Source organism: Rhinolophus sinicus, chromosome 18, assembly GCF_057876585.1.
Source record: "Rhinolophus sinicus isolate RSI-liver-muscle chromosome 18, RSI-T2T, whole genome shotgun sequence".
NCBI classification, from domain to species: Eukaryota; Metazoa; Chordata; class Mammalia; order Chiroptera; family Rhinolophidae; genus Rhinolophus; species Rhinolophus sinicus.
In genome coordinates this window covers 52,401,709-52,418,549 of record NC_142518.1, presented here as the reverse complement: position 1 = coordinate 52,418,549, position 16,841 = coordinate 52,401,709, and the positions used below count along the sequence as shown (strand labels likewise).

At 34.5% G+C, this 16,841-nt stretch overlaps 1 protein-coding gene across 3 annotated transcripts in view; it reads right to left on the bottom strand.

The window, feature by feature from the left end:
* The window catches only part of DACH2 (dachshund family transcription factor 2), a 678,262-nt gene that overhangs the window by 388,308 nt on the left and 273,113 nt on the right, over positions 1 to 16,841 (bottom strand). For all 3 annotated transcript variants that reach the window (XM_074323712.2, XM_074323713.2, XM_074323711.1), the window contains exon 3: positions 7,043 to 7,155. In XM_074323712.2, coding sequence (XP_074179813.1) covers positions 7,043 to 7,155 — 113 coding nt within the window. The remainder of the gene's footprint in view (positions 1 to 7,042; positions 7,156 to 16,841) is intronic.

Below are 16,841 nucleotides of genomic sequence, written 5' to 3'. Positions count from 1 at the left end.
ACTTCTATAAGAATGATCAAAACAGGCAAGGAAAAGAGGAAAATAGCAACGTTTTATTTTATTGATGGTATATAATCACCAACAGTCAACTACATGAATTATTCCAAAAACTTCCTTTTACTGAAATACCAGATATCTTATCTCTCACATTTAACGTAAGCAGTTCTGATATGATCCTGAAGATTTATAGCCTAAATTTTCAATACTAAGTTTTTGCATGAAAGATGTTGTTCAATGTATTTGTAAAAATATGGTATTAATGATCAAGAGACCTGGGCTTTGAAATTCTGGCTCCACCTCTTAGTCTCTGAGATTTGGGGCAAATCATTTAAATTCTTTTTCTTTAATTAAATTTATTGGGGTGACAATGGTTAGTAAAATTACATACCGTGTTTCCCCAGGAATAAGACCTAGCTGGACCATCAGCTCTAAAGCTCTAATATGATCAGAACAGCTCTAAAGCGTCTTTTGGAGCAAGCATTTGTATAAGACCAGGTCTTATGTAATATATATTATATTTCATAAGTCTTATATTATAGTAAAATAATATAACAATAAATAAATAATATAAAAATGAATAAATATAAATATAATATCATATCATATATAAATAATAATAAAAAATAAATAAAAATAAATAGTATTATAATAAAATATTTTTGGGGAAACACGGTAGGTTTCAAGTGTACAATTCTATAATACATCATCTATATATCACGTTGTGTACTCACCATCCAGAGTCAGTTCTCCTTTCATCACCATATATTTGACCTCCTTTTCCCTTCTCTACCACCCTCTCCCCCCACCCTCTGGTATCATTTCACTTCTTGAAAACATTTTCTTCATCTGTTAGTCAGAAATATTAATGCTAAGCTGACAGGATGGCTGAGAGTATCAAAGAAGTAAACATTTGAAAATCATTCTTTTTAAACTTAAAGTTTAGCTAATGCATACACCTAAACACACATTAAATATGTGGGGGTACTCTATAAAACACTATATACATTATCATCATCATCACTGTCATCATCCTGTGAGGTTTGCTTAAAATCCAATTTCCCCCCCACACCTGCATTGGAAATAAGCCATGGCTTCTACTTTATAAGCCAGCCATGCAAGACAAAAATGATTGGCAGGAGTCTAAAAAAATTGGGTGGAGACATTTTTAGGTTAAAATACTTATAATACCTATAGAAAAAAAAAAGCACTGACAGACATTAACACAGCAATGAGCATTTGGGAACCCAGATTCAACTAATATAATGAATGGAGTTTTTGATATTAAACTGATGTAGTTAAACTTTTTATTTAGTAGAGAAACTGTAATTACATGTAAGTCTAAACTCCGCTCTATGTTAGAAAATATTAATAATTCAACCTCTGTCTCCTATTAGGGCAATGGTTCTTCCTGAGCATGCAAGAAATAACTGAAAGAATATTCAGCGACACAAGAGCAGTTATCATTTGTGTGACATGCAGCACGTTTTACAATATTATTCACTGGGAAATTCAACAATAGTCATAGAAACAGAAATGTTTTATGTCAACCATCAAAAAGCTTCATTTGGCATTTTCTAGATTGAGCTCTCCTTTTAACACTCACAAAATAATGTCCTAGGACCTTTCTGTCTTCCTTATGACCACTTTTTAGCATCCAAACTAACTGAGAATATGAAATGCATCGTGAAAAGAAAGGAACACTGATTCCAGTGATGTGATCAGACTAATTGGCATTATATCACATCATGAAGTTGATATCACACTGCCAAGTCTTGGCAGGATTCTACTTATGGCTCTGCCAATCCTGAATTGAGTGCTGTAGCTACTATTACTGGATTGGATCTTCATGGGCTCAGTTACCCAGGTACTTGAACTGCAGCTGAGACTCCTAAAAATATTTTGCCATAATAGAGTTCGATAAAACAAACAAACAAACAAAAAACAGCTAAAGAATCGCTACCTTTAAGGAATGAACACTATAGGAATTTCATCTGAAGCACTCTATTACTTCCTTGTAAGCTGTCAGTTTAAATCGCTCTCAGGCCAAATTCCACATCTGTCTCTGAAGTGCTTCATAAGCTGAGGAAAGGGGAGCAGTCATCTTTTGGGAAATTCGAAGGCACACATGACTAATCCATCCTTTTTGTGTGATCCAAGGATAGTAGCATTTCTGCAGAGCTGCAGAGAAAGATAGGGAGGATATTCCCTCTTCTTTTTCCCCCTATAGCCCAAATGATTTTACAGAAAATACTATTAAATGGGATTATTATGGATTAGTGTGTTATCAGAGAATTAAGATATGGATTGTACAACAGGAACAGAGACAGAAACATGAGAGGAGAATATCAGCAGTTCAATATATGAAGACACAACACAGTCAAACTTCATAATTTTGTAATTGCTAAGGAAAAAACTGAATGGAATTTGGGAAAACTTACTCACAAAATGACTTTTATATTAATGTGTTGTAATTTTCCTCATACTGCTTGGTGCAGAATAGATGTTCAATAAATATATGTTAAATGAAAAGAATGAATGCATATGTGTCTTTACAGATACAAATAGATGATAGATATAGATATTATATCTAGGTCTATAGTTACATAGATATAATAGCTAAATAAATAGCAAAGAATATTACCAAGAAGATACAATGTGAGTCCTATCTTAATGAATAAAGACCTATCATAAGTAATTCGTATGTTGATTATTTATATGGAAACAGAGCTTGCTAAAGTAATTTTTAGATACCTAAGTACATTTAAAACTCCTAAGTATTTTAATGACCCTACACTCATGCAGACATTCACACATACACACACACACACACAATTTTGTTTATAGTTTTAATTTGCTAAAAAATATATTTTATTAATACGAGACGTTAGCATAGCCACTGTATGAATTATCATAAATTCTGAATAAGTGGAGTTTGAAGGAATCCGGTTTCATTATATATGGGAAATGTAACCAAGAAGAAAATGCCCACCTTTGAAATAAAAAATACAAATCAAAAATGAAAATAAAATCATATTAAAATAGAAATTAAAAGGAATTACCTTTATAAGAAGCAGATAAAACAATGTAGCATACCTGAAAAACATTCTGCATTTTGAAAGATTCACATTCAGGCTATATGAATAAATTGAGAACTCTTCCTAAATTAATCTAAGGATGATACCATATCAATTTCTAAACCTTTTCACTTGCATTTTTTGCTTACAATTATTTGGGAGTAAACAACAACTTAAAGGCAAAAATGATATACGAAAACATCACACAGTATCTGAAAAGAGACACCATTATCATTCTATTTTGTTACCTTTAGATCGCATTTTCAAATAACATAAACAAATATAGAACAAGTTCCATTACTTAGGCAAACTCAGCTGGGTTCAAAGGGGCCTCTCTACACATATGACATTGAAACAGAAAGCAGCAGTAGACTCTTTTCAATAACCGATTCACCGGTAATTATGTAAAATTATACACAGCTGTATAACTATTGCTTTCTTTACAAAACATATTTTGAGACATAGGGACCTAAAACTAAAAAGTATTCTAAAACATTTCAATAATCATTTGAAAAAAAATAATTCTTAACCTGTAGCAAACTATATTAAAAATATCAACTGAATTCTTCAAAAGTATTTTAAATAAATTAATGAAAGTCAAGTTTGTAATGCATATTAAGTATAATGTCAAATATTAAACTTGCTGATAGTTAAATGGATAACTGATTCCATCTCAACTGTCTTAGCTAGTGGAGGAGAGAAGTAGTTTGTCTAATCCAAAATAATGCATATTCCCAGAATTATTTCTACTTGGTTTTACAGAGCTTTTTTCTCCTTATATTTCACTATAGTGAGTAGGATATTGTTGGTCATGTAAAATAACCTCATGTAAACTAAGGAGAGGAATTACTGTATATATGTGTAGATTCTTCCTCCTTCCCTTGTTTAACATTTTTTTCTACTGTCTGCCATTTAAAAGTACTCATGCCTTTCCCCACTCAATGCCTTATCTACCTCTATCATGTCATTCTAGGCACAAGCAAAGGGTTAAAGAAAAGGAGTTTTGCTTTGGTGGCTCTCACAGTGGTAAATCCAAGTTGTAGGACGGAAGGCCAAGGCTGTAATTCAAGGAAGGAGGCTCCATTATCTGGTAGGGGGTGAAGCATATACGATGTCTACCAATTAAGTTTGCAAAGTCATCCTAGAAAAAGTGCCACATACCTCATTGCTGAATATCACTATGATCACCTTCAAAGTACTCCCCTTGGGAAGCTATGCACCGACATCAGCACCTAGTCCACCCTTCAAAGCACTTTTGGAACTCTTTCTGGAATGGCCGTCAGAGCTGTTATCATATTACCCTTGATGTCCTGAATGTCATCAAAATGTCTTCCTTTCAATATTTCCTTTATCTTTGAGTAAAGAAAGAAGTCATTGGGGGCCAGATCAGGTGAGTAGGGAGGGTGTTCCACAACAGTTATTTGTTTACTGCATAAAAACTCCCTCACAGACAGTGCTGTGTAGCTGGTACATTGTCGTGATGTAAGAGCCATGAATTGTTGGTGAAAAGTTTACGCAGCCTTTTCAGCACTTCCAAATAGTAAACTTGGTTAACTGTCCAGTTGGTACCAATTCATAATGAATAATCCTTCTGATATCAAAAAAGGTTAGCAACATTATTGCAACAAGTCCACTAACCTAATTGTCAGAACTCATATACCAAGTAAAGTAGGAGGAGATGAAAACTTCACAATGGATTTTCACATGCACTATAAGACACCATGATGATCAGGAAAGAGTTATGGGCTCTGGAGTTTAAAAGACCTGGGTTTGAAATCCAGTTCTGCTACTCAATTGCTTTGTGACCCTACAAAATTAAACTCACTGAGCCATAAATTGTTTACAATATCGTAAAACTACTATGAATATTAAATGAAGTGTATACAAAACACTTAGCACCCATGCCTGGTATATAATAAGAACTTAACATACATTACAGGTTTTCCTCAACAGTTAAGGTACTAAAGTTTACTCAAGAGTACATTAGCTTCAAGGCAATTTTCAAATCCTTTTTTTTTCTTTAATGTAAACACTCCGACAAAATCTGGACACTGACCTAATTATTTACAAGGTACAATTTCTAGGCTCTGTCAATATATTTTAGAAGTCAAAAAATAGATTATCGTTTATTCAATACCAAGATATATTCCAGGCACTGCTACTCCCTCCATATTAATTTATATACACAGAGCTCCTTTCTTCTTGTATTAGAATTTGCTTATACATACCTAAAGTTTACAAAAATCATTATCTAACCTCAAAGCCTGAGTCTCTTCCTAAGTTCTCCATCTTAGATAATGATACCATCATCCAGCTTGTCATCCAGGTTAGATATGAATCATCCAAGACTTCATCTTTTCACCCTCTATTTTGATCAATTGTCAAGTGTGATTAATGCAAATTACTAAACTTCTCTGAATTTTTTTCCACTCTACTGAATTTTCCTTAACTCAGGTCCTCAGTATTTCTCCCTTGAACTGGAGCAACCGACCCTCCTTCCCTTCACTGCTATTTACCTTCCACAGCAATTGTTTTTAGAACATTTATTCAGTTACTTAGATGTTGTTCCTTTTACCTACAGCAGTTTTTTATAAATCATATGTCAATTACAATATGTAAAAGTCTAACTGAGGCAGAAGTGGGGAACCTGGAAGTATTTCCCCAAGTCCATGTCAGCCAGTAAAGAATGTCCTTAAAAGATACTTTGAAAACCACTGGTCTATAGGGAAAACCACAAACTACAAAACATGTTAAATAAAAAAAACTAGCTTCACAAGCTATCTTTTTCCACCCTTTCTATTCTAACCATATCATCTAGGAGTCTCCGACCTCAAATCTCTGCAACCTAACTGTCATTGCCCCTAGCACACTAGGCTATTTGTCATCAGTGCATATTTGTCTATATTTTTCTCTCTGCCTTGAACGTTTTCCCCCTGATTCTGCATTTGTCCAACACTCAGCCTATAAGACATAGTTCTGAAGATTCTATCTCTCTGAGCATTAACCAACTTACCAAATTAAGGTAGTGGCTCCTATCTCTGTGATCTTATATTACCTTGTATGTATGTACTTGTATTATAGTCTGTATCACACTTTAATGCAATTATTAGTTTACATGTCCTTCTCCCTAATTTTCCCCAATTTTACTGTGACAAGGACTGCTACTCACATAATGATGCATTACCTATAGGACTAATACCCAAAATACAGTAGGTGCTTTACAAATTTTTGCCTCACTGAATTTATAAAGATCTCATTGTCATTGAATTCATTTTCTACCATGTAATAGCTTGAATGATTTTTAAAGGTCCAATGAGAGAAATGTTAAGCTTATTTTAAGTGTTTTGTGCACTTTTAGGTTGTTTTATTTTGAGTCCAAAAAGTTCAATACTAATTTATGAGACTGGTATTTTTAGGGGAGCACTGTTTATCACAGTGTTCAATAAAAAAATGGATTATGATTTAAGACTGACCACTTGCACTTTTTTTCTTTTCTAATCATAAGGTTTCTCTACCAGAGATGCATCATTTTTCTACTTTTAACCTAGAGTAATAACTTGTACAGGTACACAGGTGCCCAGAACCCTTGAAAACAAGAAGAATATTACTAAGTATAAGGAAGCAGGTGTGATGCATCCTATAGGAGGCTTTCAGACAATGCTAGTTTGGCCAGTGCACCCCCATCCCTGCCCCCAACACACAAAAGCATACATACACAAAATAAGGCCTTGAAAGGGATTTCCTGCATCAAAATGAGAATTAAGTTAAAAAAAAAAAAGTCATGTGTATTTGATTTGAGTCACTGGAGTACCAAAACTCTTTTCATGAATACTCAAAAAATTCAATAATGTAACCTCTAGTAGAGCTTGAAAAGCTCTGAAGGACAAGGCAATTTGATCAATATTAGTTTATTTCAAATGCTGGACAGTATGAGGAGACAAGGGTGATCATTGGATGGATTTTATTACCTGTCGGAGTGATAAGTCCTGGTGATAAGAGGCCTGGGACTGAGTGGGGCAGAAGGCGAGCATTATCCTGCAACACTCCCAAAGAACGTTTAGGAGGCCTGCCAGGCCTTGAACTGTTGAAAAACAGACAAACAAATATCAGGTTAAAGATTTTTGGAAATATCACTTGCTACATTCACCTTCTAAATCTTCTTTAATTGCCAACAGTGACAGAATTTTATATTAACTGTAGTTTCACTGATTACTAAAAGACCAGTATTTTCCTTCCCACTAAATTTCCCAACATAGTTATGGCAAACATTAAAACCATAAAAGATCAATTTTTAGTTTAGATTCCATTTATAAACCAGCACTTTGCAATGAAACTTACCTGTTGTGAGGAACCCACAGTTACCCCTCACTTGATCCCTAGTATTAACACATGCTACTGAAATCTGAGATAGTGACTCACAGAATTAAAATTGTATAAAATATGAAGTAATTAAGTCTCTGCCCAGCATGCCAGAGGTGAGGGGTAAAGAGCTGAGAGATGTAGAATAAGAGCTGATGTTTATTAGCATTTCTACAGCTGCAGAGAGCCCACAAGGAACAAAGGACCCCTCTCCCTCAGTAGGATTTTTCCTCCCTATTTTTTAAAACCAGGCTGTCTAACCAGCAGTGCACACTCTTGAAGTGGCTGTACTAACAAACCTGCCACCTTTGCAATCTAGGCTGTCTTTTCTCACAGATTGATTGGTGTTTTTAACTGATGAGTTGAGGCTAAACTTATAACATTAACCTAACCCATTCCATTTGCACATTCTTCACCCTAGTGTGAACAGTTCAGTTGCAAATGTGAAATAATGAAATAGAAAGCCATAAAATAATGAAATAGAAAGCCAGTATCTGGCCTCCATCTTGTACCCTAATACAGTCAGTGTACTGAATATATCATTTGGAAGCTGTCACCACAATAAGGAGGCGCATAAGTCATCGCACATTAGGATCAAGTCATTCTCTAGTCACCCAATATATTTCAAATACGACTTTCTAATGTTGCCTAAGATACTGCTGTTGGTTTTTGGTAGAAATACAGTTTACAAAGCAGAATAATAGGGCTTTTGACAAAATACTATTAAATAACCCAAGCCACAAAAATGTATGAGGTTCAGATAGGGAACATTTCCAAAAATGACTTTAGCTTCTCAAAGAAATTTAAGTTAAACCTCACTCTATCAACTTTGCAGTAGTAAAGTGCTCCATCAACGTAAGACAAACTCTGCTTTTATATGAAGACAACTTCTAGCAACCTTACACAGAGGTACCATTACCCAGCTCATTTTTCACATACCGCTGGTGTTACTTTCCTTCATTGTACATCAATATTGTATATCAGGCTAGCACACAAGATTCTGTTTTCCTCATTCAATGTTTCAGTTTTATAAACTGACTCTCCTCTCCCTCTTTCTACTTGACTCTGAACCATAATTTATTCTATTTAATTTAGTGTTGTTATCCTGTTTATCCTTATCTTGTTTTATGGCTTCCTAACTCTTTTAAGGTATAGTGATAAGAGAAATATGCTATTTATTTCAAATGCCCTAAAGGATCCCAAGATCACTGAACAATATTCATCAGGGTATATCCAGTTATTAGAAGAAGGCATGTTATCTTGTTGAATAATCTTCACCAAATCTCTGCTTTTTAAGTGCTTCTTTGGGTCTTTTCTTTCCATTTGTCAGGACTCAAGCCTACTAACTTTATTCAGGTCTACCTGATTACTCTTTGTACACTTCCAATGTAAACATTTCAGTGTTGTCTTCATGCTCATGATCAGTTTCAGACAGATCCCTCTACTGATGCTCCCTCTACTTCCATATGATGAGCCAGCTGTTGACCGTGAACTTTGAAAGCCATACGGTTTAACTAGTTCTGTGCCAAATATCTTGGTCAATCTCACAATTAAAAGTAGCTCTTTTCCAATAAACTGGCTCAGGCTTGGGAGGCATTAGAGGCCTCTTAGTCTGGTGGTTCTACCTTAAACTCCAAGGTTTGAAAAAATTGATCAAATTTCTAACCATCAGATTTATATTGGAGAAGTCATGGCTTATGTCACAAATGGCTTGGTAGCATTTACTACATATGCCATAAACCAAAGGACCATATTCTCCATCCTACCATTCTTTTCAGTTTATAAATTTTATGATGTTGGCAGGATTAATTTTGAGTCTCCCCATCTAGAATGTAAGCTCCATGAAGGCAGCACATATGTCTGGTTTTGTTTGTCACTATATCTTGAGCAATTTGCATGGTGTCTAGCACACAGTAGGGTCTGGTAAATGGTTAAGTCAGTTCATTCATAATGACAGGAAATATTATTCCACAGTTGTTACAATTTCCAAATATTCCCTAGATTGCTCAGTTCTCCTTGACCACATGAATTGCAAGCCAGTTGCATCATTTAATCATCAGTTAATCATTTTTAAGTCTTAGACTTTACAGCAATTATAGAACCTTCAAAATATGATCCATTCAAATGTGACTGTGGTTAAAGAAGGGTAGATGCCACTGTCTTATGTCTGAGAAGCCCCACAAGCTTCACAAGCTTCTCAAGGACTAAAAGTCCCTGGAGTTATACATGTGCAGTGACAGTGTCATTTATTCAATCATCCAGTACACAAACATGCTCTTCAGTGTATGTCTGGAACTGGAACTAGGTATCAGGGTCACAAAGGTTAAAATGTAAGCTTGACAAGGTCAAGGGTTTTGGTCTGTTTGTTCTTTGATATACTGTGAGAACCTAGAATAGCTTCTGACTTTGAGGAGCTTACGGTCTAGTGATAAAGATATGTGTTTGACCTTTCATTTAAAATTTATGATTAACTCTTTAGTGAGTATGATTATATGATATCTACTTCCAAACTTGCTTAAATTTATCAGAGAGCAAAAATCACATTCAGATGCCTACTCTTGGGAAGAAGACTTGGGCCCCTAGACTAAATTAATTAAAATCAGGCTTGTGAAAGTGCTTTATAATCAATAGCACTCCACACTAAAGTAAGATTGCTTTATTTTTACTTTTAGACCTAGACCTAATAATCCTTTATAGTAAGATACTCCTAGCACTAAATTTTCTGCATTTTCTTTCAAAGAACACAAGGCTGATAACATGATGAAAGACTTATAGAGGACTCTGCAGAAAGTTGGTAAAGATCATTCTTGATAGATGATCCTGCCATACTTCTAAGAGCTTTATTAGCATCAGGCAGATATTTACATATTAATCAAGACAAATAAACATGTGGTGATTTAACTAGGAAACTGTTATTTGGATGACAATTTAATCAGCATAGGTTGAAAGGTCCATCATTGCAGCATCCTGTTTCTGCTAAAATATTGATTGCCTTACTGATTTCAGTAATGCTTTATTTTACAGGGTACAAAACAAACCACGTAATTACTCGTTAATTGAATGATAATTACTTGTTGGCAATTATTTGTTTTCAGTTTAATTACAAGGTTATTTGTACTCTGCAAAACAAAATGGAACTTTTTTTTTTTTTTAGTTCCCATCCAAATGGCTCAGTGGATGTATCAGGCATGGACACCACAAATGAAAGTTGTTAAAGTACATGGCAAATAACCCCATGAAATATCAAAACTTTCATTAAATAGTTCAGCTAAATCTTTGAGAGATTTCAGCTTTATAGAATCAACATTGGGTGTAACATTTATAGGTGGTTTGGAGAGACATGATTCCAAAGAATCATGATTTTTTTCTAGGTCCAGGTCATCCTTCAACATAATTTATCTTGATATGTAGTTTACCTTTTATTCTGTAAACTTCATTAAAAGCAATGAAATAATAACTCCTGAGACTAAAGAATAACCCAACTTGAAATATATGTCAACAGTATTTCATATTTCTGCAGTTGAAGTGAATTACCATCAATGTTACCCTGCAGTTTATACACTTTGTAGAGCTAGCATTTCCCTAAGAGGGAAATTCAATAGGTCTTCTGGTATCAACAAGATATGACACATTTTATGAAATATTTATTTGAAGTTGTAATAGACAAAGTAGCTGCTACTTTGCTCATTAAGATTATGAATTTTCACTATTGGAATTATTTTAATTTCATGTCATCTATTTGTATATGAATCATAAGCAACTTAGTAAAGACGTGATTTTTTTGTTTCAAAGAAAAAAGTCTTGTTAATACATTCATTAGTCATGTCATGAGCCTTCAAGATATTTAATATAAATCATATGGTCACACATGATTTAGTGAGGAATCACAAGTCATGTCCTCTTCAATGAAAGTTTGGCTTACTATTCTTTAAAGAAACACTTGTAACAGTCTGGGACAAACTGAGCAAATTGCTAAAGATATAATGGCAGTTAAAGGTGGTATGAGCAGCAACTTGTAAAGACTACTGCAGTTGGATTCCTGAAGTGGGAGCTGTTAACAATGACCTGGGGTTTACTTTTCAGAGCTATTACTGATATTTAAAATCCCCTGGGATAGTCCCTGAACGTGTCTCTTCCTTGCTTACATTAGAAGCCATGAAAACCACAAATAATATTAGCTTTGAAGGTATTGTTTACCTGACTGTGAAAGTGCTACTTTGACTTTCAATGTGTTTGTTAAATAAGAATCTTTTTTTCGTTTTTTGCCAGAACAGTAAGACTTTTAATTGCATTGTGGATTAATAATAATCTCTTAGGTCTGACATTTATTACATTTCAAGGAGGCCAATGGTAGTTAAACTCTACCTGACCTTTTAGTGTTTATGAAGAGAAACAAACTCTGACCTCACAGCAACCTGAATCCATCTTCTCTCAGTGTTGGCAAACTGATCACTTTTCTAACTATTGCACTGGATTGTATTCCTAAACAGATCAAAGGCAGCAGCAACCAATTCAGCAACTGGGAAAAAGGCATCCATGCAAAATGAGCAATTAACATTAATCATATATGAAATTGTTCAAGCTGATAACTGGAACCTGGTCACTATGGTAACTCTCATAAAATGGTGCTTATGTTAAACTGGGCGTCAATCAGCCCTTGGTTCATGGGAACTTAAAATGTGGTTCATCATGTTTCTAGGCACTATCAATACAAGGAACAAAAAACACACCAGAGGCAAGGTCATATATATTCCATTACCATTTACTCCTTTTTTCAGTTCTAATAGGCATATCCAAAACTTAAATGTGGATATATTAAAAGCATCAACACCATTAGAGTTAGGAAAGTTAAGGAAATTATCTTTAACATAAGGGTGTTCAGGGGATGAAGGAAAACCTCCACTAGTTAATGGGTCATGCACTACAACGTCAAGGATCATGGAGAACAATTCAGGTTTATGCATTAATATTATAATTGCAATAAATTGAATTATTTATAGCTGTTATTTTAAATTGTGATGTTCAATTCCCTTGCTAACACCGAATTTCTGTTTTTCCTTCAATGAAAAAGAAATCTGATGTAATAAACAATTTAAGCATTGACTACTCACTTGCTAGAAAGTATAACTGTGAAGCTAATTTATACTTCATTTACTTGACTGCCCCCTATGTAAGTTAAATGTGCTCTAGGCCTGGTGTTAGCACCTTTAAATAAGTTTACTTTTGTCATAAACTGACTGAATTTTAATACGGTTCTTAGTATAATTAACAAAGATTGTTATAACAGAAGTACTGATGTATAGCTTGAATTCTTAGCAGCCTGTTTTTGTTCTGCTTGTGTAATTCCTATTAACATCAGCAGAATGGATGCACCTTAGTAAATCTTAGAGTAAATCAAATTAAACATTCCCCCTTCTAAGGTATATCATATCACTGTCAGACACATGTTCTTATAATAAAGGCATTCTTGAATTCAAGCAGTATATCACTGTGCAAAAGTTCTTGGTTACCAAAACTATAAACTAGAGGATAATTTTGATTCTCCCTCATCTTCTCCCTTCATTTTCAGTCTGTAATGCTTTTGTTCCATTGTAATATGTGTTGTCAATTTCCCTCTTTTTCCGTTCCTATTTCTAACATCCTAATTCAGGCCCTCATCACTTCACACCGAGGTTATTTTAAACAGGTTGCTTCATTGTTCCAGTCCATTCTACAGAAACCGTGCTATGAATTTTGGTGAAACATCCCTTTAGTTATGTCATCTTTTGCCCTAGAATATTCAATATTCCTGAATGCATACAAAAATAAATCTAAATGCCTTTCTCTAGTGATCTGCCTCAATATTTATTTCTTCCCTTTTCTACAATTACTTTTTAATTTTTTTTAATTTTTCACTAGGTTGGCATTCAATATTATATTAGTTTCATATGTACATCATAGTGGTTAGACACTTATATAATTCATGAAGGGATCCCTTGATAAGTCTAGCACCCACCTAGCACCATACATACTTATCACAATATTATTGACTGTATTCCCTATGCTGTACTTTACATCACTGTGACTATTTTATAACTGTCAATTTGTACTTCTTAGTTCCTTCCTTCACCTTTTCACCAAGACCTTAAAACCCCTCTTACCTGGCATCCATAATTTTGTTCTCTGTATCTATGAGTTTGTTTCTGTTTTTGTTTGTTTGCTTATTTTTTAGATTCCATGTATAAATGAAACCATATGGTTTCCTCGGGCAAGAGAAACAAAAGAAAAAATAAACAAATGGGACTACATCAAACTAAAAATGTTTTTGCACAGCAAAGGAAACCATCAACAAAATAAAAAGACATCCTACTGAATGGGAGAAGATACTCCCCAATGATACAACCCATAAGGGGTTAATGTATAAAATTTATAAAGAACTCATACAACTTAACACTGAAAAGACAAAGAATCTGATTGAAAAATGGGCAGAGGACTTGAATAGACATTTCTCCGCAGAGGACATACAGAGGGCCAACAGACGTGTGAAAAGATGCTCAACATCACTAATCATTAGAAAAATGCAAATTAAAACCACAATGAGATATAATCTGTCAGAATGGTCATCATCAAAAAATCAACATTGCGTGTTGGTGAGGATGTGGAGAAAAGGGAACCCTCATGCACTGTTGGTGGGATTGCAAATTGGTGCAGCCACTATGGAAAACAAAACTACCATATGTCCCAGCAATCTCCCTTCGGGTTTTTATCCAAAACACTAATTCGAAAAAACGTAAGGATCCTTATGTTCATTGCAGCACTATTTACAATACCCAAGATATGGAGGCAACCTTTGTGTTCATTGATAGACGACTGTACAAAGAAGATATGGTACATGTATGCAATGGAATATTACTCAGTCATAAAAAAGAATGAAATCTTACCATCTGTGACAACATGGATGGACCTAGAAGGTATTATGATAAGTGAAATAAGTCAGACAGAGAAAGACAAATTCCAATTACTTCTTAAATGAGTCTTCTACTTCAGCTGGACCAGTTGATTCACTATCTGCTACGCACAGTATTTGACCCTAGAAGGCTTTCATTGTGAAACATTGTTAAATGAATGTTACCAGGGAAATGTTTTGTTAAGCTCCACTGCCTTGGGAACACTGAAGTATAACCTACTGTAACTGCTGCTGCTTTTCTGAAATGCCTCTTACTTTGTATCATCATACAGGCTTTCTTTATCACAAAGGGCACTTTAGTACCACCATTAGGGAGCCTGTTATTTAATAACTAGCCAAAATATTGTTTTTCATGTCTGGCCAATGAAGTCTCATTGGTAATTGGCAGTATGTGTATAATCCCATGATTATCTCAATAGTTAACATTTCAAGTTTGAATGTCAATCAGAAAATGCAGAAGTATGGTGTTAATATCACAACTCAGGAGAGCTTAGGGAGTTGAGCAAGACCTTGAGAAACCGATCACAAGCTGTGTTAGTCTATACGGTTAGGGATACAGCCTGAAAGCACACATTCAATTAATAAATACAGAAGCCAGTTTCCTTGCTGATATAAAATCTTTTAAAACTTTTGTTCTACGTGGACAATTATTAGCAAATCATATTAAAATAAAAGTACTTTAAACAACCTTAGATGTTATTCAGTGTGGTGCAGTGGAAAGCACTAGGAGTAAAACCTGAGTCTTAACTCTTTCACTCTGTTATTTGATTTCAAGTTATTTTTTTTAAATTCAAGTTTATTGGGGTTACAATTGTTAGTAAAATTACATAGGTTTCAGGTGTACAATTCTGTAATACATCATCTATATATCACCTTGTGTGTTCATCACCCAGAGTCAGTTCTCCTTCCATCACCATATATTTGATCCCCCTTACCCTCATCTCCCACCCTCCACCCCCCTTACCCTCTGGTAACAACTAAACTATTGTCTGTGTCTATGAGTTTTTGTTTCTTCATTTGTCTTGTTCCTTTGTTGTTTACATATTTATATACCATATATCAGTGAAATCATATGGTTCTCGACTTTTTGTGTCTGACTTATTTTGCTTAGCATAAAATGTGTCAGAAATCCACAAAAAAACACAAAAAGTTGATATTCTGACTATTTTATGCATTTAATAATAACAATTTGAGCTGCTTTGTCTATAAATGACATTTTTATGTATAAAAATTTCATATATATTCATTTGGATATATCCGACCATCATGGCAAAAGGGTTAATTCCAGTGTGGTAGGTAGAATTCCAAAGTTCTCCTTCATCCGAAGATTTCCAGCTCTAATTGCTAGAACTTTGAATATGATGAGACATTATGCTTGACATTATGCTATATTTCATGGCAAAATCCCATTTGCTGACGTGCTTAAGGTAACCAATCAGTTGACTCTGAGTGAACAAAACACAAGGAAATTACTTAGGTGGATCTAATATAATCCCACAAACCCTTTAAAAATAGAAAGAAAATCAAAGAATGTACCATTGCTGGTTTGAAGTTGGAGGGGGTCACGTGTCAAGGAATGTAGGTGGATTGTAGAAGCCAAGAACAGCCCTCGGCTAGCAGCCAGCAAGGCAACAGGCACACTAGTCCTGCAATTGAAATGAACTAGATTCTGCCAACAACTTCAATGAACTTGTGAGCAGATTCTGCCCCAGAGCTTCCAGAAAGAAGCCCAGCCTAAAACCTTGATTTCAGCCTTGAAAGACCCTGGGAACCCAACCAAGCCCTTCCATACTTCTGACAAACAGAAGTGTGAGACAGCAAATGGGTGTTGTTTTAAGTTGCTAAATTTGAAGCCATTGGTTGCACAACAACAGAAAACTAGCATAGCACTTTTGCCACTGTTGAGCTGTGTGACCTCAGGCAAATCATGTAAGTATTCTAGACATGTTTTCTCACTTTCAGATTAGAGATGTAAATGAAATAATCTATGACTCTGATTGTTAGATCTAAGCTGTATTTGTGGTCAAATGCACATAATTCATTAACTTCAAGGCATATACATCTGTCTCATCATTTCAACTTCCTCATCTGTCTATTTTAGCTTATCTTTTAAGTTAGGTGGCTGGATTGCTTCTGTGGAAAATACCCAAAAGGGGCAAAATGTGTATATAATACCATAGCATTTTCTTCACCTGATAACTCTGTGTAGAATATATATATACACACACACACACATACACACACATAATACATATATGTAAAATATGTATGTATGTGTGTATATGTGTGTATGTATATGTGTATATATATATATATACACACATACATATATATGTATGTATGTATGTGTGTTTATTATATATATATATATATATATATATATATATATATATATATATATATATATATAGACTACTTTGAACATTTAAAAGTGCTGTACAACTTAAAAGGTAGGAAATTCT